Source organism: Filicampus tigris, chromosome 11, assembly GCF_054856515.1.
Source record: "Filicampus tigris isolate MCC_2025a chromosome 11, RoL_Ftig_1.0, whole genome shotgun sequence".
Taxonomy (NCBI): Eukaryota; Metazoa; Chordata; class Actinopteri; order Syngnathiformes; family Syngnathidae; genus Filicampus; species Filicampus tigris.
This window is the reverse complement of record NC_141227.1, coordinates 22,381,243-22,405,649: the sequence shown is the minus strand read 5'-3', so window position 1 is coordinate 22,405,649 and position 24,407 is coordinate 22,381,243. Positions and strand designations below refer to the sequence as shown.

The following is a 24,407-nucleotide window of genomic DNA, read 5'->3' as shown; positions in this document are numbered from 1 at the left end:
AGAGCGTCAGCCACATCCACCAACATGACATCGTGCACCGGGACCTGAAGGTGAAGACGTGATCGCATTTTTCCTTTCCTCTCCTCGCCCTCCCGACTCCCCTTGTTTTGTCTGCAACCCCCCCCCCCCCCCCGCCCCCCCTTCTCCTCGCCTCCCTCTCTTCTGGACGAGCATGACGACAGTGATGCTATTTTGGGCGCGGAATGACATGATGTCGGGTGACGATTTCAACCCCCGCCTCCCGCCGAAGCGGAATTATTCACCCCCGACCGCATTCTGACCTCATCGGCTTTGTTTGTGATGTACTAATAACGCAGTAAAGGACGGCAGACTATAAGCACTTCCGAATACAAATCTTCAGTGGTCTCTTTCACGCAGAGACAAAACAACTTGGGCTTTCGAACGGATTTGCCGCTATCAACATCGTGCCATGACAACGGCGATATAGTGTGGCAATTTTAATATCGCGATATCACGATATTGGCGATATTGCGACGTCCCTACCGGGGCACTATTTTAGATGACATCGGAGCCATCATCTGGCGTCACGTTGAAAGTTGCTGTCAACAAAACTGAGCATGAGCAATCACGGGTGTCCTATAGGAGTTGAGCAATTAAAGATTTTTTTCGTGATAATGTCGGGGTCGATTAATGATCGATTTTTTTCCCCGTGTGAATGTGGCTCATAACTGCCATTAAACATAAGCAAAACCCCTCCCCGCAACAGTTTGGAAGTATTAGCGTCTTCGTTTGTATTAACATGCAACTTAATCGGGCTACGCTGCCCCCTGTTGAATGGAGTGTGAATTACAAGCAATGGTTTCACCTACGAATAGCCTAAACCTGTCCTCTCTTTGCCTCCCTGGTATTGACAGGGCCTGTTCGCCTGATTTAAAAAAAATATATATGGACTGTGTGCGTGTGTGTGTTACTCATGGGGGGGGGGGAAAGGCCGTCTGGGCTGGGTTGCCATGGTAACCCTGGGGTGAGGTCACCCGGCTGCTGCAGTAGCGACTCATTACGTCACCTCTGATTTATCCAGCTATATTTTGTTGGCTCTATGCACCCCATGCGGCATGGAAAACATGCATTAGCAAGTCAGCATGTTGGAAATGCATCCAAGTGAATGGCTTCTGACGTGTGTGTGTGTGTGTGTGCGTCATTTATTTATTTATTTTGTGTGTGTCTCCTCCAGCCAGAGAACCTTCTCCTGGCCAGCAAGATGAAGGGAGCAGCAGTCAAGCTGGCCGACTTCGGCCTGGCCATTGAAGTGCAGGGGGACCAGCAGGCCTGGTTCGGTAGGTGCTCCTTGTCACGCTTTGGTAAACGTCATATTTTCTTTCCGCACAAACCTCTACTATTGAACAAACACGCTTAAAAGTTGACTTTTGTGATTCAAGGTGGTCCGCACCATTGCTCGGTGTATTGAAACAAAGTAGCTGTGGCTGAAGAGCGGCTTCATTGTTGTTAAAGCAGCACAATTCTTCATTTCATAACAATTTTAGCCACACACTATACTCCATTGTCCGTTTCTTAACCCATTAAGCAGCTCCCCAAAACCGTCGGTCGCCTTTGGAATTTCCCCTTGAAAACCTGAAGTTCTCCCAGAAATTCAACACTTAGGAAATGAACTAACAGTGTCAGTGCAAGAGAAGCACGATTTTAATCCAAAAAAAAAAAAAAAATCGAGTGCCAAGTACCATCCTCTATTCCGTTACAAAGACGTCAACTTAGCAAAGTTGAGGAGTAGCCAAATATAAAAAAAGTATATATATAACCACATATTAACGGATTCACATTAAATGCAAATAGTGTTCAACCAGCGCAATCATGATTTGAAATTGCTGCGTCGATTCCGAACCGCGACAGACCTTATTGATATTTTTCCCCCTATCGTATTGCCGTCACTTGAATTTCATTGGTTTATCGGTCGACTGCCGATTCGAGTCGGAAACGGCATATGATCGCGTGCTTGACTTCCGCCTACGTGTGAGCAGGCTTTGCAGGAACTCCGGGTTATCTGTCGCCAGAGGTGCTGAGGAAGGACCCGTACGGCAAGCCGGTGGACATATGGGCATGCGGTCAGTCTCGATTGCGTCTTCGCATTGGCGGCGTCACATGAACGTATACAGCTAACGTTTTCACATGTGCGTGTGTGGCGCAGGTGTGATCCTGTACATCCTGCTGGTGGGCTACCCTCCCTTTTGGGACGAGGACCAGCACAAACTCTACCAGCAGATCAAGGCCGGCGCATACGACGTCAGTATACGTCGTCTCTTACGCCAATTCCTGCTGACTTGGATGCTCTTCGTGGTGTGAAAAGACAAAATAGTGGCCCCCCCTCCGACAGTAAATCATATCGGCTTGAATGAATAAACGCCACACCTCAAATGGGCCGCTGAGAAATAGAGCGAGATGACATCATTTTTTTTTAATTTTTTTTATTTCCTCGTTTTGCAGGAATGGATGCAATAACGTCAAAGGCGTTCATGTTATATGGCAATGACTACTAGTTTTTAGAGGGATTGCGTTTTTTTTTTTTTCTCAAATTTGGACTGCGTTCAAATATGGATCCACCCCTGATTAACTGATACTGTGCAATATCAAATAATAGTAGTCATTATAACGAGAATTTGAATTTGAGTATTTCTGTGCGTACATACTGCTGTTGTTTCAGTTCCCGTCTCCCGAGTGGGACACGGTGACCCCCGAGGCCAAGAATCTGATCAATCAGATGTTAACCATTAACCCTGCCAAAAGGATCACAGCCGACCAGGCACTGAAGCATCCCTGGGTCTGCGTAAGTTAAATACACAACATCTTCTTTTTGGACTTCACATTCTTTTTTTTTTTTCCCACTTTCCGCCTTATGAAGTCATGCGCTGACTTCATTTGAGGGGAAAAGTTTCGTAAGCTGACTTTCCATCACTTCAGAGGACACGACACTGGCTGCTATTAATTTCCCGGGGATGTTCCCCATAATGGAATGTGTAGCGCTTAGCGATTTTATCGGGTTAATCGATTGTTTTGGTGTTTGAAAAAAAAAAAAACTGAAGACATGGCGGTGGTTAATTCAAAATGCTTTTTTAGTTTTTTATTAAAGGGAGGGGGAAAAAAAATCTCTTAAAATTGGGAATCTGATTTTTGAGGGGGATTTTATTTTAAAGCTATATCGCCCAGCCTTACAAGCGCTCCAGTAAATGAAGGATTGGATGTTCGTTATAGCCAATTTTTTTTTTTTTTTTTTCAACGCTGTGGGTTCCAATCCCAGAATTAGAATTTGCCATCCCTGGCGGTCATGCTAATGAAAGCCATACTTGCCAAGGGGGCGGGATGAGCGGTGGCTCATTTGCATGAAACAGGGTTGCCCCCCTCGAAGTAGGTTCAATTCAACAAGACAAGAAAAAGATTGAAACGTTTTCCTGGTCCCACGCAGGTTTAAATTGTGGGGAAAAAAAGAGCATAGTACGTCTCCTTCAACACGGTCGGTTTGACCCGGTTCTTGCTTAAAAAAAATCCCAAATGCATGTTGTTCATCTCACCATAAACTCCATTACTCACTATCCAATTGTTAATTTGTGAAATTGACTTTTCCTACGCGAGAACGGACTTTGAACTCTTTTCACTTGTATTTCTCGAGCTTTAACATGGGTCATTTTTGACCCGCAGTGTAACAGGAGTGTTAGTATCGGTAGCACGGCGGAATTTCTTCAAAGATTTTGTCACGTAAGATTGGACAGATGAGAGGTCCTGAATTTGACAGAAGTGTCCATCAACTGGGTTTGAAAGTCTTAAATGTAGTTTTTACGCAGTTATAATGTATTTTTTATGCATTCTTACCCCCTTTACTCCAGCAACGCTCTACTGTGGCCTCCATGATGCACCGCCAAGAGACCGTCGAGTGTCTGCGCAAGTTCAATGCCAGGAGGAAACTGAAGGTGGATGTTCACACACACACACACACTCTCAATGAATGAACTGATATTCCGATAATTTTAGAGCCCTAATCGCTTTACAGGGAGCTATTCTCACCACGATGCTCGTGTCCAGGAATTTCTCTGGTAAGTCGCAGATTTTATTTCTTTTTTTTTTTTTTTGCTAAACCTTGCATTTCAAAGAGGACAAATGGACTCCAGTCGTTTTCGTTCTTCAGTCTGGCTAGTACAGCGTTGCCTTGATCAAGCGCCCTTCAAAGCTTGGAAGCGTTAATAACTTTGGCGTTTTAACGCGTCCGCGGAAGTAAAGTCGCCCCCCACGGGCCGCTGCCAACTGTTTTCCGTTGGTCGCCATTGATCCAGGCGGGGTGACGGGCGCAGGCGAGGCCCTGCGTTCATATGGAAATCTTAAAAGCGGACTGAAATTAATTCCGGCTTTGTTTTGGGTTTGTCTTTATCGAAAACAGTCTTAGGTGAATTATGCCTTTGTTTTGCGCCTCTCTTCATGTAAAGCGTCTTAGGAAAGGTTTAAAGCGATTAAGTATCTCCTTAGGTCATGCAGGATTTCAGCTGTTTCTGTTAAAAAACGGAGGCACCGTGAAGTGCACAAATTGGCTCCGTCACGCTTTCCAACTAGCGAGAGGAGCTAACGTCGCAGTCTTTGTCTTCAGTCAATCAGCGATCTTTCTCGACAAACATCATTGAGTCACAGACTATCGAAGTTGAAGTGCTTTTGTTCACTAAAAATTGTCCGCTAGCGGCTAGCGTGAGAAGCTAACGTAGCAGTCTTTGATTAGTCAGTGCTCCTTCTTCAAATGCCACTGACAGGTGTGACTCAAATATGCAATAGTGGTCACAAACTATGTAAATGAATGTCCTGGCCGGCTATACTGTATGAGAGTCAGCTAGCTAGCTAGTGTGAGAAGCAAACGTTACGGTCTGCTTTTTACTTGAGTCAGTGCTTGTTCTTGTCAAACATATATATATATATATAGCAGATATAACTGAAATGCATCACACCAGTCGCAGATGATCCAAATCAAAGTAGCTTGTTTACAAAAAGCTGCTGGATATATATCAGCCGAGAGTCGGCTAGCTGGCTAGCGTGACTTTACTCAGCCAATTTTTTTTTTTCTGGGCAAACATCAGTGTCTCGAATATAGCACATTAGTCACAGGCTATCCAAATCAAAGTCCCATGTTCACAAAAAGCTTTTGGTTATATATGTTGAGAGTGTCAGCTAGCTAGCTGGCTAGTTGAACAAACAAACGTAGCAGTCTAGATCTTTGCTCAATCAAGGCTCTTTCTTGCCGCACGTCACAGATAGACGTGACTGAAATGCACCATAACCAGTCAGAAGGTCCAAATGGAAGTCCTTTTGTTCAAAGAAAGTTGCTAGCTAACTGTCTTCGAAACCGCTAGCAAAGCAGTCGAGGTCTTCACTTAGGACTCCTTCTTGTCAAATTGCAGAATACAATACAACACAATTCAATTTTATTTGTATAGCGCATTTCACAACAGCACTTTGCATACAAACAACAAAGTAGCCATAATACAACAAGTGAAATCAATCATTTCCAACTGAGGTACAGACTTGAATTGAATCTGTAAACAAGGCTGCCGTCCCACCTCCCCAAGCGTGACTCCCCCCGCATTGAATCCCTCTCTGTGCCGCCGTAGTGGGACGGCAGCACACCAGTCCCGCCGCCACCACCAGCACGGCCGCCATGGCGCAGGAAGGTACACTTGAGCCACCACCGCCGTCTTTGCATTCGGGTTTGTCGGCATGACGTCTGCGGCTATGCCCAATACGCCCAACCGGCCCCCCTCCCACTCCCTGACCGGACGGACCGCTTTGGATTAGTCGTCGTCAGATAAACGGAAGCCGGAAAAAAAAAAAGCTCACTTGTTGATCTCTCTGCGCTTTCTGCATGTGTTGATGCTTGGATTTCCTGCCTACTCTTGAACGCGCAATACTGCGCAAATGTGCAGTCCTTTACCGTTATACAGTGAACCCTCACCTACTCCTATTTTTTTCTTTTTTTTTTAGACAATTTGCTGAAATACACGCGCGGTCGTTCCCATCCGAGTATTCTCGTGCTTGCTAAAATAGTCGTTTACTAAATACGGTGCTTTGAGATGAGAGGACCCACTTTATGAGTTTTAGAAGCACAACATACAGCAGATACTCAGATCATGAACAAGTCGTTAAAAAAGGTTTTCCAACTGTTTAATGCCTTGATGTTTACTGTCAAGCCATACCTAAAAAAAGACAATTACATCTTGTGTGTTTAAAAAAAAAAAAAAAAAAAACACATAACTTTGCCTTTGAGTCTGCTAGCTTAATGCTAGCACACAATGGGAAACGTCAAAGACGGGCTAATGAATAGCATTTATGTGACGACGTTATCACGAGACAAATAACATACTCATACTCACAGGCATATATTCTTTATCTTCTCCAAAAACTACTTATATTCCTCTTGATTACTGAGTCACTCACAATAGCCGAGTAAAACTCTTCTTTGATCATTCATGCACCAGAAGCATGATGAGGATGATCCGTCATGCTGACCAAATTCTTTACATGCTATTAAATTATGTCATCGTTCTGTGAAACAAAACGTCTAAAACATCATAAAATGCCTAATAGGAAAGTAATCTTGATATTTGTCAAGCCGTCTTTGCGTGTACACTGCATTTTCTCCCAGTCAAATCATTTGTAAGCCATTTCATTTTTAAGTGTTGTAAGGTCAGATTTTCAGGGCGCAAACGATTCCATTTGCACGTTCTGCTAATCCCCGCGACTGGCGAGGGTTCACTGTAATCCACTTGAATGCGAACGATGAGCATCTGTGCTCCGTAACGCTGCCGTTCCTGCCACCTTTGCATCACTTTCTAAAGCCCGATGCCAGCGTGCATGCTACATGCTCAAATGAATGCCCCCGTGATGACTGCCTGCTGGTTTGCATGGAGACAAACTATGCCATCGGTAAACGTCCCATTTCTGGGGTTTACATTTAAAGTTCAAACGGAAGAAATAACCGAGCGCTGCCCCGCAAAGGATGAGCGGGCTATTGTGGCTCGCACACAATACGACTCGTTTGGCACCGAGTTTTCAGTGCACACTAACAAAGGAGTGCTGTTCACTACTTGGATACTGTCGGTATTCAATTTCAAGGTCGGCTTGTTGTCTTTTGACGTGAATGCTGCATGTGAAAAGCATGACGCCCACAGTGGCGCTATTGTCTGCATTCTTGAAAGGCTAACCTGAATGAATAAGTTCTTCTTACTTTTTTCACTGCCACCCTTCCGACTCTTAACACGGAAGGTAAGGGAGGACGGACGACTAGAACGTGACACCCGTAATGTAAAATGTTTCACTGAACAGGTGATTGCTGTGAAAAGGCTTGATTATGACCACTTGATAAACCGTCAGCTGTGACAGTAGTTCATTTCTTTGCGTTTGAGGAAGATTTCGGGCAATGTTCGATTTTGAAGGCTACAAGTGTAACCTTCCAAGTCCTGTTTTTTTTTTTTTTTTTTTTTTTTTTTCCCCTCTCACAGAGTGAATTTTCCTACTCCAATTAACTGTCATGTTTTTTTTACAATTACAATCGATTTCACTGAACTGTACTGAATTAAAGACAGTTTTTAAAAAAAAACCTCTTTGACCATTTTCAACTTTGTGTCATTTGGTCAAATTGGCAACGGGCTTTTCGTCAAACTTTCAAGCACTGGAGTTTGTCCCTAAATGACGGCTTCAATCCAAAATGTCGGACTTCTTGTTCAATTTCATGAATGAGGCTTTCTTTGAGGGTTTTTTTGTGCGTCCTGTCATGGTAGACTTGCTCACCTAATTTCGTGTCCATCAGGGAAACTGGCGTCGGGGTCAAATGTTTTCCTAGTCAGGTCAAATTGGTGTCATCTCATTCCAGAGGCCGCTTCGGAGTGACTTTTGGTGCCCTCTTTTAATTAGGGGATCCCCAAAATATAACACCTACATATTAAGCCGGACCTTTTCCTGTGTCGCAGTTCCTGCATAACATTTCGTTAGCGTTATGTAAGAGCATGACAGCCTAACTAGTTTTTAAATGGTTTCAGAAAACCAAAAAACACAATTTAGAAGAAAGGTCCAGTTGCCTCGATTGGAATTTGTGAATTACCATGACCTGCATGACTGAGAATCAACACAAACATAAAGTCAAAAACATGTTGTTGTTTTTTAAACGCTATTGTGACAGTAGCTTAAATAATGACTTGGGCTAGTATGCTAGTAAGCTAACGACGATTTGTTCTTTTTAGTGGTTCTACTGTATTTCATTCAGTTTGGTACGCAATCAATCTTTGAAAAGGGTCTTTGTTGTTATTTTTGCTTTTGTTTTACCCTCTCGACTTAAGTCTTGCCATTTCTGTGTTGCAGCTTGCAAAACCTTGTTAAACAAAAAGTCGGACGGCGTCAAGGTACGTTTCCCCGAGCACCCTCACTATGACCTCGGTTGACTTTCAGTACTCTCTTCCTGTCTTCTTCTTCTTCTTCTTCTTCTTCTTCTCAGACTTTAAGGCTACAATTCGCGAGCACAGATTTTACTCGGCCGAACTCTTGTGTTTTCGCTTATGCCAAAATGTGCTTCCTTTGTCAGGCTTAGTGGTGGTGAGTGTTTGCGCGTGCAGTTGAGAAGAGTCGGCATTATTTAAGACGTCGGAGCTATAAGACACCAAACAAGGTTTTAAAACATACAGGTGCAACTCAATAAAACTTTTTACACATTGTACTATTTAGAAAAAAATTAGCTCTCCGGGTATCACTGTCATGACCAATCTGTTGTGTGATGTGTTTTTCATTTTGAAAAAATGCTTTCTATAGTAATGTACTCAGTCAAATAAAACACTAGTAACATCAAGAAAAAGAATGTAAAGAATTCAGCAGTTTATGAGTCATGATTTTATGCTTTAAATACGTTGTGCGGCTCCTCCTTCCTATTCCACCAGGGGGCAGTACAATTTTAGGGGCTAACCTATCGCCGTTATTGGTGGAAATCCTGCTGATTTACCCGATCCGTTTTTTTACCCGATTACTTACGTTTTTTAATTTTTTCATGCCGATTACAACAAGCGTCAATTATCCGCTGATGTATGCATTTTTGCGGACGGGCCTGGTGCCTACCACCCCAAAAAAATACTTAGATAATATTTGAGTTCAAATATGGTAAAATCAAAATTGGGCCTGAATAAAAGTTTTAAAGCAAACAGTTATTTTTTTTATTTGCAGGAACCCCCACATATTCACTATTTCTTTTGTCCTGATACCTCACTTATTCACCCCCCCATCCCCATTTTTTTATGGAAATTATAAGGAGCGTCAGCTATTCAAAGCAAATTTTATTCTGAAAAGTATTTTCCTATGTGTTCAATGAATCCATATTTAAAAAATTGAACTACTGAAATAAATTTCTAATTTATTGAGCTGCACCCGTATATTTTCATGTTCTGCGTGCTTTTATTCCCTTGTTTTTCTATAAATGGCTCACTATTTTTTTTTTTTAGATTTTTTTTTAGCTGTCAGTTTTTCCTCCCTTTCTGTGCACAACAACGTGGCTGCTTCTTTGTTTTGCTTATGATTTTCTTGCTCATTTATTTTCCTCCTCCTCTCCATTGCCGTCTGTCAGAAAAGGAAGTCCAGCTCGAGTGTTTGTTTGATGGTGAGATGATGAGCTCGTGTCGCTCGCTAGCTGACTGTTCCTTCATCCGTTTTGTCTTTGTCTGACACCTTTTTTTTTTTTTTTAACGAGTCTTCCTGGGCAAAGGCGCTTGAGCCGCAGGACACTTTTCATGACATCCCATTCATGTTGTGATCGACGTTCTCCGTCCTGGCATATCTTCGTGCCATCCGCACACACGCACACACACACACACACACATTTCTGCGGAACTTGTTTTTAAGTAAAGGAGAGGAGGAAGAGGAGGAGATATGCATGAGAAGAAAGTGCACACTCACATCTAGCCAAGGAGCAAACGGTGTCGTTTTGTGGCGTTGCGTACGTTGTCATGGAATACGTTGTTATTCCCTGGCCTCTTGCCCTTCATCCATTCATCATTCATCCCCGCATGGTAAAGTGTGTCCTACCTCCCCCCCCCCCCCCCCCCCCCCAGGAAACGCAGACCACTGTCGTGCACAACCCAGCTGACGGTACCAAGGTAAGATGCTCAAGGTCAGAGAATTACAAATACACGACAAGATGAGTATAATCAAGTTATGTAACGAAATAAAAAGAGTACAGAAATGATCATGAAAGTGGTAAGAACAAAATCTTCAAAATGGAAATTAATTTGTAGAGGGCGCAACTAAGCGTTTTTTTTTTGTTTTGTTTTTTTAAACCGCACAATGAACTCATAAAATAGTGATAATTTGGCCAAACGTGATATGTGCGCAAAGTGTGTCGAGACCATCAAAGTCAGCGTCATTTTTCTTGGCGCGTCGCCGCAGCAACAGTGGTCGGCGAAATAAAAAAGCTCTGCTTTTTCTTTTCGTCTGGAACGTCTTTGGATGAAACACGTAGACAATCTGATCAAATCTGTCTGAAGAGGTTTTTTTTGTTAATTTGACAACTATAATGGGGCGGAACTTCGGCAACTGATTTTAGTATATACTCAGCCGTAGCACTGCAACATTCTTCAACAGTGTTGAAATATTACATTTACAAATATGTAATGGTGTTACCATACAAGTCCTGGAAGACAAAATAAACAATCAGTCATATGTTTGTACACTACCTTGGCTGGTTTGTGCTCCTGAGAGGTCGTTGTGTGTCCATCTGTCCATCCGTCAGGTTTGTCACATATGTCGTGTGATGTTATTCGAACATTTTTTGTCTATCTATTTATTTTTTTAAACTCGTCTCCTTCTCAAGCGTGTGCCGGTGTTCCCCCGACAGGGCTCGACGGAGAGCTGCAACAACGCTGAAGAGGAGGAGATGAAAGGTAGGAAAGGTACTTGTCCCACTTTGACCTTCTCAGCATGCTGCTTTTCTCATCAATGCTGAAATGACATTGCTAGCCAAAACAGCAGCACCTCCCTAGGACGGTGAGCAGTCTTGCGGATGGAATTCAAGTAGGCTGACTTGTTGTATGAATTGAAGATGAGCTTACAGGATGTGTGGTTGCCCACAATGTTGTTTCCTTCTCAATGAGATTCATTTGCAGTCATCATTTGCAGTAATGTTTTTATTTAATTTTTTTTTTTTTTTTTTAAAGTAATATTTTGCAACAGTCAACATAATTTTTTTTTACGTTAAAGGTACAGTGATTTTGTAACAGTTTTTTAAAAATGTTCTTAAATTTTTATCAATTTAAAAACATTTTTAATTTTTGGGGTTTGAAATTTTACAAAAGCCAACTTTTTACATTTTAGTTTTAGAAAATTATTTTTTGCATTAAAAAGGGGTATTTGTGTGACTGAAAAAAAACTTTTTTGGGGGGGTATTTTTTTTGTATTTTCAAAATATTTTTTAACAAAATTAAATTTAAAAAATGTCCTATCTTCTAATAATTTAACAAGACAAAAAACAAGTTTAAAATCAGATATAAATACACACTGACATTTTTTTTCAATTAAATATATATTGAAAAGGATATAATACATTTAAATTTGGATGATTATAATGTTCTATTTAGAAGTAATGTGACTTTTTTTATGTAAAAAGAAAAAAAAAGTAACAATCACAATAGTTTTGCCTTTTTTATTATTTCTAAAATATAGTGTGATGACTAACCCTCATTCATAACCACCTGGTGTGTTCTACGTTTATTCATTGTGTTATTAAAATATATACGGTAAGCCAATATTTAAGCAAAGAAAAAAAAAAAAAAAACATGCCGTCAGAGCGCAAATGTCCCCGGCCAGACTTTGATCCCCCTAATCAGAGGCGACCAGGCTATGTTAGCATATGTATGGTGTCGTGCCTGAGCGGCACATGGTGGCACTGACACTTAATCCTGTAATGAGTCCCAGGACCTCCTAAAAGAAGCTAATCTTCTTACAAGAAGAAGAGGAAGAAGCGACGCTTTTCCTTGCTCTTGATCCTCGGCCAGGCTGCTTGCTGTCTGTCAGCTGCTTTTGACATGATGATGATGAGGAGGATGACACTAGCTTTCTTCTCCAGTCGTTTGTGCTGAGACGTTAGCATTAGCGCATGTTCACATGTGTTACTGAGCTCAGGTTTTCATGTTTGACTCCTCCTTCTAGACCGTAGACTGTAAGACACGGCACTCGTCATAACCATAATGCTAACCCCACGGCGCTATCACCAACCTCTAACTCTCACTCACTGACCCCATTACACCCTCGCTAGCTAACCCACTTTGTGCATTGTAAGCCAACCACCATCAAGCAGCGCTTTTTCCACGACACTTTCTAGTCCTGTGCCGCCACCTACTGGCACTAAGGACTTATTGCAGACATTCACAATGGTCAACTGTCAAGAGCCCACTTGAAATGGAAGGGGCTTTTACATTATGTTAAATGTTAATAAACATGACCAAAGCCGATCCATATCGGAATCGGAATCCCACTGAATTGAACCGAAAATCGAATCGTTCCACCTGAAAATGAGCCATTCTTGAATTGTATCGTACCCCATGTATTGAGCTACATATGGATGTTTAACTTCCTGTTTTAGGGTCTTCAACTTCCTGGTTGTGTTTGTGTTTTTTTTTTTTCAATTTCCCGCTTGCGAGTTTTTGGACATCTTATAAACGTGCAGTTTTAGGGCGTTTAACTTCCTGTTTGTGTGTTTTTAAAGTCTTCAACTTCCTGTTGGTGTGTTTTCAGGGCGCAAACAAGAGATCATCAAGATGACCGAGCAGCTGATTGAAGCTATCAACAATGGCGACTTTGAGGCCTACACGTATGTTTTATTTATTTATTTTTTTGTATTTGTTTTTCTTCTTTATCATTACATGTTGACCTCCAAAGTTGAAACAAAACTAGTTTCCATGACACCGGTTGACCTCTGCGATTTTTTTTTTTTTTTTTTTTTTTTTTTCCATTTAAATACAATTCGTACCCTATCAGAAATAATGTAAAGTGACTGTAATCATAGAACCTCTGTGTGAAGTAAATCACTATCGCATAAGTACTTTCCCATTCATGCTAGTGACACTGCTGGAATCATACTATGCCCGCATTGGAGTGCAAACAATCATTTCAATTTGCGGTTTATCAGATAGAGTCCGTGAAGTTTCACGTTTTGTTTTTGTTGTCATGGCGACAGGAGAATCTGTGATCCAGGCCTGACCTCCTTTGAGCCGGAAGCTCTGGGGAATCTGGTGGAGGGCATGGACTTCCACAAGTTCTACTTTGACAACCGTACGTTTATACTCACGATTCACAATGTTAGGTACACCTTTGCAATGGAAACAGATACAATACAAGAGCTACTGTATCTTCTCTTTCTGGAAGAATGTACTTTGTCTCCTCAAATAGTGGCCTCCTCTCCAATACCGACGCTGTTCGACACCGATGAATCATATTTCATTGTTAAAAAAAAAAAACGTTTAGAAAATATTTGTGTACAGTATATTTGTAAATATTTCAGCTTAAATGAATATAGAGTTAAAGGTATTTATTTGTTAGTTTATGCCAAAGCAATAACCTTAGTGATCACAATGATCATAAAAAGCAGTTACAAATAAACGATTAGATATTTTTCAACGTGATAACATGATGGGGGAAAAAAAAAAAATACAAAAATCTTTATATTATATTATATTTATTTATTTATTTATGCCATAGCAACAACCTTTGCGGTCACAATTAAAAAAAAAAAATCTTACAAATAATTTTATTTGTACATTTATTTATTTAGTATGACAACTACAAGAAATCCCCAAATATTTCTAAATCAATATACATTTGTAATTAGTTGTATTGGCTTTTTTTTTTGTTGATTGATTGAACACATAAACACAACATAAAAGACAAAATCAAAGAAAAAAGATCAATACATATTTTAGTTCAGTGTAGTTGAAATGTTCAAAGGGAGTAAAAAAAAGGGGGAAAAATATATCTAGTCCAACCTCTTCTCTATAAACTAATCTAAATAAATGTTATTGTATATGTTTTATTAATATTAATTTAAATGCATGTAAATATTTATTTTCATTTTTATTTGACTTTGTTAGTTTTCATAGAATTTTGTTCATTTCTTATTTGTAAAAAAAAACAACTAGTAATAACAATAATAAAAAGTGAAAACAAATTCCTTACTTGAAATAAACTCAGGGCACTGCAATAACAAACAATTCCCATTTGTCCATATTGTCATCGTTGCGTTTGTATCGCAAACGGTATGTCGTGCTTTAGCATTAGCCTCATTAGCTCGTGGCTCGCCGAAACTAAGCCAAGTGTCCACCCGCTTCCCGCTTCCCGTCAGTGTTGAGTAAGAACAGCAAGCCGGTGCACACCACCATCCTCAACCCACACGTGCACCTGATGGGCGAGGACGCGGCGTGCATCGCCTACATCCGCCTGACGCAGTACATGGACGCGCAGGGCCGCCCGCGCTCCTGCCAGTCGGAGGAGACGCGCGTGTGGCAGCGCCGCGACGCCAAGTGGCTCAACGTCCACTTCCACTGCTCGGGAGCTCCCGCCGCGCCGCTGCAGTGAACGCCACGCGCGGTAAGGTCGGCACAAGTGACAAAATGGCCGCCCCCCCCGACAAAAACGGGTGCATTTTGCTGCTTAACTCTTATTCCACAAATGCAATATGAATCAGAATGCCGTATTTACACTAGTGAAGGTGCATAGAACATATTTTTGTCAAGAAAATTCTTCTTTTAAATAATCATTCCAATATTGAAGTACAGCTTTGTTTTTTTGTTTTTTATTTTATATCGCTACTTTTACTGCGTTACGTTCACTCAAGTAACTTTTGGGATCAGTTGTACTTGCCAGACTAGTTTTGCATTGCGGTTGTTTTTCAAAGCGCCGTCCATAAAACGTGGCGACTAAATAGCAGATAGTTGATCAATAAATGTGGTCAGGAGAGTAGAATGTGATTGACTACTTCTGAGTACAGACACGTTCCACTTTTCAGACACACCTGTTGAGCCACATTATTTTATCTTCACCTTTCCTCTCAAAAAGATTTGTCAAAAGTCAGTGTGATTGTACAGTTTAATGGCAGAAAATGTTTTGAAATTATTCATCTCGGTTTTCTTTTGTTTTTATTTCACAAAGATTTGGCATTTTAACAGGGGTGTGTAGACTTTTTGTTCACAAATGAGTACTCAGTACTTGAGTAGTTTGGTTCCCCGCGCACTTTTTTGCTCTTAAGTAATTATTTGTAGGACTACTTTTGACTTTTACTTGAGTCATATTATTATAAAGTATTAGTACTCTTACTTGAGTTGCAATTTTGGCTACTGTACCCACCCACCCGTGCAAAGTTGTGACTTATTTCTTCTGGTTTGTCCTCCCTCAGCTCGTCTTCAACTCTTGGAGCTGTTTGGTGGGGCGTCGACTCTCCGCCGTGCTTGCAAGGATCCTGGCCGGGAACAAGAGGGTAACGACATACAAGCTGAGGGGGGGCACAAATACAACAATGACGACAATGTCAAAAGAGGGAATAAACAAACACAAAAACAACCAAAACACTTCCAAAAACAAAAAAACAAAATCAATAATTAGCTTGACTGAAGGAGCAGGAGGCCCACCAACCGACCGGTGCGGTTCCTCCGTGTGGATGGTGCATGTTTGGCGAGGGTGCGCGGGGTTCTATGCCGCCCGCCGCCCCGCCCCTGTCCACGCCGCCTCTTGTCGTCTTGTCTGCTCGCACGCACACACACACATAAGGAGAAATGTGAGGCACTCACATGAAATTAGCATCAAGGTCCAATTTGGACTTTGTTAACGTCACGTTACTTAAAGGGACCTTCATTTTTTTTTTTTTTTATTATTACAGTATAATGGTTATTTTTTACTCTTATTCGTGTTTTTTACGTATTTTAACATACTTTGGGCAATTTTATTTAATCTGTGAATTGATATTTATATGCAAGATGTCTGTGCGTGTGTGTGCATGGAAAGCCGTTTGGGCATTTATTTTATATTTGATATCCACCTTAAGGTCGATGTACTAGTAGGCTCTTTGTTCTCGCTAGTAAGACAACTCAGCGCACGAGTAGACTGACTGTCTTACTCATGCAACATTTTCCACGTACTAGTGCCACTTTTGAACAACTCGTACACAATTTAACCTTACTAGTAAACGACTGTGCAGCACTAGTAACACTACTAGGGTATGTTTTACATACTAGTATCCTTCTGGACTCTACTAGTAGCCCACTGGTAGTTTTGCATCACTTGCAACATACAGTTATCATAATAGTATGCCAAAGCTTTCCACACAGTATATACATATACTGTATATATTATTATCATAAAAATCTAATATGTTAGAAAAAAAGTTTCAGAATCAGCGCAAAAAAAAAGAATCTAGAAAAGTTTACTTGCATCTCTGATGAAAAAAGTTTTTAAAAAAATGTGTTGACCAGCGTTATAATTTGAAAGCCCTAATAGCAGCCTATATAATCGGTGACCCGATTAATCGGTTGGGCTCTATTAGTAACACTCCTAGGTAGGGATGTAACAATTCACTCAAGCCCCGATTCGATTTTCAGTTCCCGATTTTCGATTCGATTTGATTTAGAAAAAAAAAATTGCTACCCTGCTTGTCTCTGTGCGCCAGTGTGGTTGTGCAGCCGTCCCCAAACGCAACACGCAATGTTGGCGCAAAAGCATCATTTGATCTACACATTCAAAATGTGCTATGCATCTGGAATGAAAAAACATTCATCATTTTCTAGAAGAATATAATCAACTCGATTTCCAATTAGTCTAATCGATTTTAACTCGATTTTCGATTCGATTCATCGTTATATCCCTACTCCTAGGTCATGTACTAGTCGCCTCCAGGAACCCTGCTGGTAGCACCAAAATGCCTAAAAGTAGTTTTGCCTCGTCTACTAGTATGCCAACGCTGTCCCACCAGGGTGTAGAAATGTCATGTATAGTGGTGGGGAAAAAGAAAAAAATCTACAGTCATTCGACTAGTGCGCAGAAATGCTTCGCTAATGGGGACCTAAGTGTGTACTAGTACATGGACCTTATTATCAAGTAGAATTAATATGAACAAATGCTCAAACGATTTTCCATACATACAGTACGTGTGTGTAAGCATGATTCCACATCCACTGGCCTGTACTGTTTCTCCGACTGTTGCTCCTCTTCCTCCCTCGTCTTAATCGTGATGATGATGATGATGATGATGAAGTCACCCCCCCACGTCTCGTGGTTATCGTCCACCTCGGCTTGCCGTACTTGTGTGTTTCGCTTCAACAAGCATGTTTACGGACTGTCGGCTGAAACACGAGGCAAAGAAAAAAAAAAAAAAAAAAAAAACGAGGAAAAAAGGAGGAAGAGTTCAGAGGGAGCTTTTTTTTTTTTTCTTTTTGCTGAAGGCAATCAACCGGCAGGTCCTCTCTTTGTTGTAAATGTTGTACTCGTCGTTTAGTGTTTTGGATGTGTTTTTCAAAGTCAGAACTGGAAAAAAAAGGGTTTAAATGTATGAAACTGCTGCAAGCCTTTGCTACTGTCACACACACACACACACACACACACTCACACACATACGAGAGTCACACGAGCACATGCAATCCGACGTCGTCCCTTTAAGAGGAAACAGCGCGAACACGTTTTGCACCATCGTGACTTGCTCGAATATCATGTCTCGCAAATTGTGACGCCATACATAGCCATACAATTTCATATTCATGGTAGCTCATCGTCTGGTCAGATCTTTGATTTTTGCTGGAAATGATCTCAAATCAGCTCTGGACCACTAAGATTAACCTTTATTTATTTTTTGTAGTTTCTTCAAAAATTGTTAGCTTTATTTTGTGTAGTTTGTTTTTCTGTTGTTATTGTTTTTCCACTTCTAGATAAAATGTTAATTTTTTTTTTTTTTTTTTTTTTTTTTTAAACAATTTTGGTTTTAGTTTTCCCCTACTTGCATCCCCCCAAAATTTACAATATAGAGACCATGTTTTTTTCCATTTGTGTTTGGTTTGTTTTTTCCACCCACTAAATTACCACCCCCCCCCTTTTTTTTTTCAAATTTTACTTTCATTTCTGTGTTATTTTGGTGGAAGGGATTCAATTAATGATTTTTAATACAAATAATTTTGTATTATTTCAAAAAACTCTGACTAACATTAAAAAATGCATTTTTATACATATCAGCATGTATTATAATGATTTCATTCCTGGTTGTTTGAACAACAACCCTTTTTTAATTGGTAGTTGCCCCTGAGACAAACCATTTGTGGTTTTTATTTTATTTATATTTATTTTTCCAAGTAAAACGTTTTTTTTCTTATTTTTGTATTTTCTTTTTTTTTTTTTTCATAGCCTCTGAGAATAGATTTTTTTTTTTTTTTTAAAAGGTTGAATGCTTTTGTTTGAATGTAATTCGTTTAATTGTTTTCAATTACTAACATTATAAATGCATTTTGTTTATAAGATATGCACATTTGTTTTTTATGATTATTTTAACATCAGGCCAACATTGTGCACTGCACGCGTCACGTGTCATTTTTTTTTTTTTAAATTTAGTTTTAGAGCGTTCATCCCTCCGCGATGTCACTGCAGCTTCCATTTGTTTTCCAGCTGACAGACAAGACAGGGTATGGATCCACTTTTGAGTCTTCACGTTGTACATAGGTGTCACGTGACCAAACAGGAAGTGATTGCACCAACTACCTAAACTTTATATGCATTCATTCACTGTGTAGCTTTTGCATCATATGAATATTTACTGTTTGCGGAGGAAAAACACGTGTTATAGAGTTATTGTCAAAGCCACAGCAACCGTACATAAATCTAAAAATATATGCAGTTTTACACGATGATGATGATGATGATGATGAAGAAATATGCATGTGTACTTTCTAGTCATTTTTCACCTTTTACTGGTTGGACGATTGAGAATTACTCGTGTCACAGAGTACAAGAAAGCCTTATTAGCTTTTTGGGAGAGTGTGTTGAAAAAGAAGAAAGAAAGAATAAAACGTGCTAAGGATTGGATGCCGTGTTTGTTTTGCATGAGCGTAGAATTAAATCATGACAGTGGTACATTTACAAAGATGTTTGTGTGGATGGTTTGTTCTTCATAGCTTGGTTATTACTGGAATATTGAAGTGTATTTAATAAAAAACAATTAAAAAGCATTTCAACAGTTTGTATTTTGCCTTATTTTTGTTTTCAGTAAACTTAGACATTTGTATAAGTCATTTGGAGATAATTCTTGCTAATCAGTTGCGATTTCTGGCATGTGCATTAACGTGCAATCCCCACAGGCTGACAACGTGCCCAAAAATAAAACATTTCCACGCGAAATGGTTTTCTGCTATGTATTGTGGATTCTAAAATCTTACAATTTACATCGCAGATTCTTCACTAATCATCGGTAAATTTGAAAGAAAAAAGGAGTCATCAAATGACACAAGTCTGGCTGCAACTTGAAAATATTGATAACTTCTCATTTATAAGCATATTGCTTTACGACCCATGTATTGTTGGCCAAAAGGCATTTATTAAATCCAAATCTATTCATAAGATTTCCCTTTTTTATCCTCTTTGTTTCTTTAATTCTAATTATTATTTGCTTTTGATGAATTCTTGTTCATAATTGTATTTATATATATATATACATACATACACACGAGTCATTCAAGATAGGACCGCCATTGATGGTCAAAAAATAAATCAATCAAAATCAAGATGCCTCTTTTATACCCGCAGTCCTGTCACTGACCACAGGGGGTCACTAGAGCCCAACTAACTTACGCTCAAAGCACCTACTGTATTTCATTTATTGCAGGAAGGTAAATGGTGCGTTAAATGAGACATAATGTGGCGAATTGGTGATGAAGTGCTGCCTCTACGAATGAAAAATACAATCCACGATTTTACCGTCTCGCACGACACTTCCTTTTTATCTTCTCTCCTGGATTAGTTGTCGCCTTAGCCTTGTCGCAACCGCCCAGCTTTACCTCGGTTTGTCATGATAACTGAAACAACGGTATAATTCTTGATCCTTGGGCTGTTTTCGCGGATGTCCCAAACATGTGGAACTGTTTTACATTTTTGAAAAGGCCATATGACAATAACCATGAATTCTTCACATTTAACAGGAGGCAAAAGGTTGCAATGTGCGGACATTATTTCCCTGTGCTATTATGTCATTAGTCCACACGGGTCTGAATCATTCAAGAGGCGGATAGATTTATTCGTCAAACATTGATTTCCCATCGCAGCACCGGCAGAGTGGCAGACCATCAGCGAGACCTTCATTCCAGTCCAGGTATTCAGATCGATAATCTCTTTCATTCACTGCCATAGCAAATGGCGATTTTTCAACACACTCGAAAACTTTCCTAAATATGTACGTTGTGTTGATGTTGTCCAGGCCTTTAGGTTGTCATGTTGCCGAAACAGCGGAGCTCTTGTTGGTGGACAAACGTCCCTCGTCACCTGCATGCACGTATGCATGTATGGACAAAATCCTGCCACTTCATTAGGTACACCGAATCCAATACGATACCTCTGTTTAATGATGGAATTTCGCTTTTTATAGTACAAGCACTCCTCAGTTGGATACAGTTATCCTATTATGTCCTATTACCTCCCCCAAGCAAAATGTCTTCCATAATCGGTGTTGTTGCACAAAAGTTATTCATGTGTAGAGTCTAATTTGTTGACTATTAGGAGACTGCTCCAAACTGAATTGACGGAAGGGGCCCTATTTTTTTCGTGGCCAGCGCCAGTCTAGTGCAAAGTACAGGCTCAGTTTTCTTTCTTTTGGTATTTTTGGGGAGAGGGGCAGTTAGAAATGGGAGTTGGCGCCGTTGTGGGAGTGATCACAGACAACTTCATTGCCGGCCAATCGGAGCGGCTCCTATCGTTACCTTGAAATTCAGCGCAGGTGAGGCGTGCGGTCTACATGGCGGGAGCGTAACGGATGAGTCCACGCAGGTGAGCGGTGTGCGCAAATGACATTTATAAGGAACTACAAGTCTGTTGTTTTAAATGCAACAGGAACCAGGAGGACTTCTTCTTTCTTGTGTTGAAGGTTTTTTTTTTTTTTTAACGGAAATCAATCGTCTAAAATGGCATCCAGAGAGCTGCTCCCCTGATCCCAGGTCAGCTGCGGTGTGTTTTAAATTGAAGAGTCATCCATCACTTGTTGATTATGTGTCTCCTACGTACGCTCTGGGCATTGATCTGGAAAGAATATGCAAGCTGCTGAGCCATCACAAACACTGTAGTGTGTGCATCCTTACCTGTCAATGACAACAAATGTGACTTTTATTCACCTCATGCTTTAGCGGCAGCATATCAGTTTGTCATTTCCTCCCCCCCCCCCCCCCCTGAATCTGACATCCTTGAATTAAGACTTATTTCTACGCTCACATTTGGTAAACCACACATGGTGTGCAACTAGTCTCTTGCGCTGCTTCACCCCTTGACCTATGGATTGTAGCCTGATCTACTGCCGCTTCAAAGGTTTACCTTTCACGTTCCAGCGCTGTCACTGCGCGTTTACATGCGGACCGGAAGTTGACGTTCCACCTTCCATCCAAACGCGGAAGTACCGCGTCCATGAATGAAGTCAGTTAATACATTTCAGGGTAAAGTCCAATTTTACGAAGTAGGAAAAAAATGCAAATTTTTGCGTGTCTAAGTTAGTCTAAATCAATATATATCGTTTTATTGTATTCATTAAATATGCATTTAGATCAACGACCACGACACTTTTTAATATAAAAAAAAAAAGATGAACCGTTAATTTTGTCGGACATTTATACAGCGTCAATCAAATTAAGTGGACCCATACAAAATTATACGGGCATATTTATACAAGGTGGTAATTTCTAGTCATCAACTTGCCAAGTAGCGTTGCCTTCACCCAAGCAACGCCGACGTTTGTTTTTTCCTTTTTTTTTGGTATATTTTTCCCTTTAATAATTTAAACAAGTAAATTAATAAAAACAAAAAAACAAAAAAACAAAAACAAAGACCTCATAAAAACGAGAACCTATGATCAAGGCCCTATTTTTTCTCTCGGAGTAGGTTGAGCACGAGGGAGCGAGAGTGAGTGAGTGAGTGAGTGAGTAAGTGATGGAGGGAGAGAGAGAGAGCAAGAGAGAGAGAGAGAGAGAGAGCAAGAGAGAGAGAGAGAGAGAGAGCGAGAGAGAGAGAGAGAGAGAGAGAGAGAGAGAGAGAGGGGGAGAGGGGGAGGTGCTTAGGTCTCCTCAGCTGCTACTCCTCAGTCCCATTAGCGAACAGGGGATGAACGTTGTCACACGTACCTTTTGGACACGAGGACTGAAACTGCTGTGTGGAATCTAAAAAGGCCGGATTATTATTCACATTTTTTATTTTTATATACTGTATATGCATTTTTGGGGCCACAGTGTCTTTTATCTAGCAGTAGCATCCCCGGATTTACCCGCCTTTCTTGGAAGCTGCTGGTTTTGAAATGGCTTCGGGAGAACAGCTGGATCGTGTCGAGACATTTATGGATTAACCTTTATTTTCTTTCTCCCCCCCCCCCCCCCACCCCCTCTGTCCAACATCCGCCGAAATGCCCCTCTTTTTAAACCAACCAACCACATGAGTGGAGTCTAAAGCAAGACTTCACATTCAGATCCATCCCTCCCCGTTTTCCTTCCATATACTGCAATCAACGTGCTGGTAAAAATATGGAAAGTGAGGTTTTTAGCCCCCTGCTGGAGCACTTCATGCTGTCACCTTTGGTCTGCTGGGTAAGTCCATTTACCAAACACATAAATGTATTGAAATTGGTGATTTATTTGAGGTGTGGTGTTTCTTCGACCCCCTCCCTTCTCTCAGGTGAAGACAGTGGGGCAGCCCACGGTGACAGACGGCAGCAAATTGTCAGAATATGTGCAATTGGTGGATGGCGTTTACCTCAATGAGGTCATGCTGGAGATGTGAGTACCCTGGATGCAACGCGACATCTCCAAGAGTCATGGCGGGGGGCTGGGGGTGAAAAATGCTTGTGCACCCTCCGGGGGTGCATGCGATTTAAAAAGAGTCACACGGGTTGGAGTGACTTTAAATTGTCCCTGAACAGAGGCTTTGTTTTGACTTTTTGGGGAGGGTGTACATGGGGTAGGGGGGGGTGCGTGGCTCAACTTGATCACGTTTGTAAACACGGAGCGTCTAACTGGTTATGACCAGCCTTTGTTATGGGGCTGAAACGATTAATCGAGTAAGTTTAATAATTCGGAAACGGTACGTAAAAGGGAATGTCCAAGGTTTGAGGTCAAAATAAGCCCGGAATGAGCACGTTCATACACAAGCCGCTACGGCCTCAACTGATGCCCCGGCAGTCCCCGCGACTGGCTAACGGTTAGCTCGTAACAGCTGCTAACCTGCGCTCACAAGCAGCTAACTCTACACGCTTATCCGCTGACACCCATGGCACTCGCCAGGCCGGGCCCCAATCACCCTTAAAGTGGACGTCAATGCACACTTTTTTTTTTCAAGAATATGTTCTATGCAAGCCCACTAGTTGAAACTTGGCATTCTGATCAATATTGCGTTTGTGGAATAAGAGTTAATGCACTCGTTTTTAGCCATCTCTGAGGGCGGCCATTTTGTCTTCTGTCGACTGAATATGACATCACAACTTCTCACAACGACCAATCACGGCTCAGATTCGGAAAACAGGTGAAACAGAAAACAGGCAGTGATTGGTCGTTGTGAGCAGTTGTGATGTCATTTTCAGTCGACGGAAGACAAAATGGCCGCCCCAGGAGGAAAAACGAGCTAAAAACGAGTGCATTTTGGTGCTTCATTTTTATTCCACAAACGCAAAATGAATCAGAATGCCGTGTTTCAACTAGTGGGCCTGCTGGGAACATATTCTTGAAAAAAAATGTGTTTGGGTAGACTTCCCTTTTAAGGAAAGGCGTAGAGCCCTTGTATTCAACAATAGTGTACCTAATCAACTGTCCAGCGAGGGTATGCGCAGTCGCCCTTCCACTCTTAACCCGCCCTCAAGGCACACGTCGGCCGATTGGTGAAGAAAGCTTCTAGAAGCTGTCTGCCGGTGAGCGAATGTAGGCTACGCACAATGGGGCCACGTATGTGGGCCACTGATGGCTCGCGCAGTCAAAGGTCTTTGCAGACAATTATCGCTGGGACCCCTTGGAGCCACGTTTGGGGCGATGCATTACAACTTCACAATTTGGCCTCATCGGAGGTCACCCTCGGTTATCCGAAACAAATGAAACGCTCGTCTGACATCAAGGTGCCCGTTTGGAAGGGTGGTGGAGTTGTGTAGCTGACTGTGTCAGCTCATAAGCGGCATCAAAAGGGAT

At 41.2% G+C, this 24,407-nt stretch overlaps 2 protein-coding genes across 16 annotated transcripts in view; both read left to right on the top strand.

Moving 5' to 3' along the window:
- Window positions 1-19,234, top strand: part of LOC147140175 (calcium/calmodulin-dependent protein kinase type II subunit gamma-like) — a 30,558-nt gene extending 11,324 nt beyond the window's left edge. The window contains exons 6-21 of one of the 10 annotated variants that reach the window (XM_086045435.1): window positions 1-50; window positions 1,196-1,298; window positions 1,998-2,081; window positions 2,165-2,259; window positions 2,678-2,800; window positions 3,855-3,938; window positions 4,019-4,061; window positions 5,616-5,675; window positions 8,359-8,399; window positions 9,605-9,637; window positions 10,089-10,133; window positions 10,871-10,916; window positions 12,766-12,841; window positions 13,208-13,302; window positions 14,369-14,613; window positions 15,419-19,234. The exon at window positions 1-50 is cut by the window's left edge and continues 23 nt beyond it. In XM_086045435.1, the coding sequence (XP_085901561.1) occupies window positions 1-50; window positions 1,196-1,298; window positions 1,998-2,081; window positions 2,165-2,259; window positions 2,678-2,800; window positions 3,855-3,938; window positions 4,019-4,061; window positions 5,616-5,675; window positions 8,359-8,399; window positions 9,605-9,637; window positions 10,089-10,133; window positions 10,871-10,916; window positions 12,766-12,841; window positions 13,208-13,302; window positions 14,369-14,601 (1,211 nt within the window). In that variant the 3' untranslated portion in view covers window positions 14,602-14,613; window positions 15,419-19,234. Of the gene's footprint in view, window positions 51-1,195; window positions 1,299-1,997; window positions 2,082-2,164; window positions 2,260-2,677; window positions 2,801-3,854; window positions 3,939-4,018; window positions 4,062-5,615; window positions 5,676-8,358; window positions 8,400-9,604; window positions 9,638-10,088; window positions 10,134-10,870; window positions 10,926-12,765; window positions 12,842-13,207; window positions 13,303-14,368; window positions 14,614-15,418 lie in introns of all 10 variants that reach the window. The other 9 variants (XM_086045427.1, XM_086045426.1, XM_086045428.1 and 6 more) reach the window with 9 other exon arrangements.
- Window positions 19,235-21,460: 2,226 nt separating this feature from the next.
- The window catches only part of ccdc88ab (coiled-coil and HOOK domain protein 88ab), a 60,229-nt gene continuing 57,282 nt past the window's right edge, over window positions 21,461-24,407 (top strand). For 4 of the 6 annotated variants that reach the window (XM_086044774.1, XM_086044773.1, XM_086044772.1 and 1 more), the window contains exons 1-2: window positions 21,461-22,823; window positions 22,912-23,012. In XM_086044774.1, coding sequence (XP_085900900.1) covers window positions 22,761-22,823; window positions 22,912-23,012 — 164 coding nt within the window. In that variant the 5' untranslated portion in view covers window positions 21,461-22,760. The remainder of the gene's footprint in view (window positions 22,824-22,911; window positions 23,013-24,407) is intronic. The other 2 variants (XM_086044771.1, XM_086044775.1) reach the window with 2 other exon arrangements.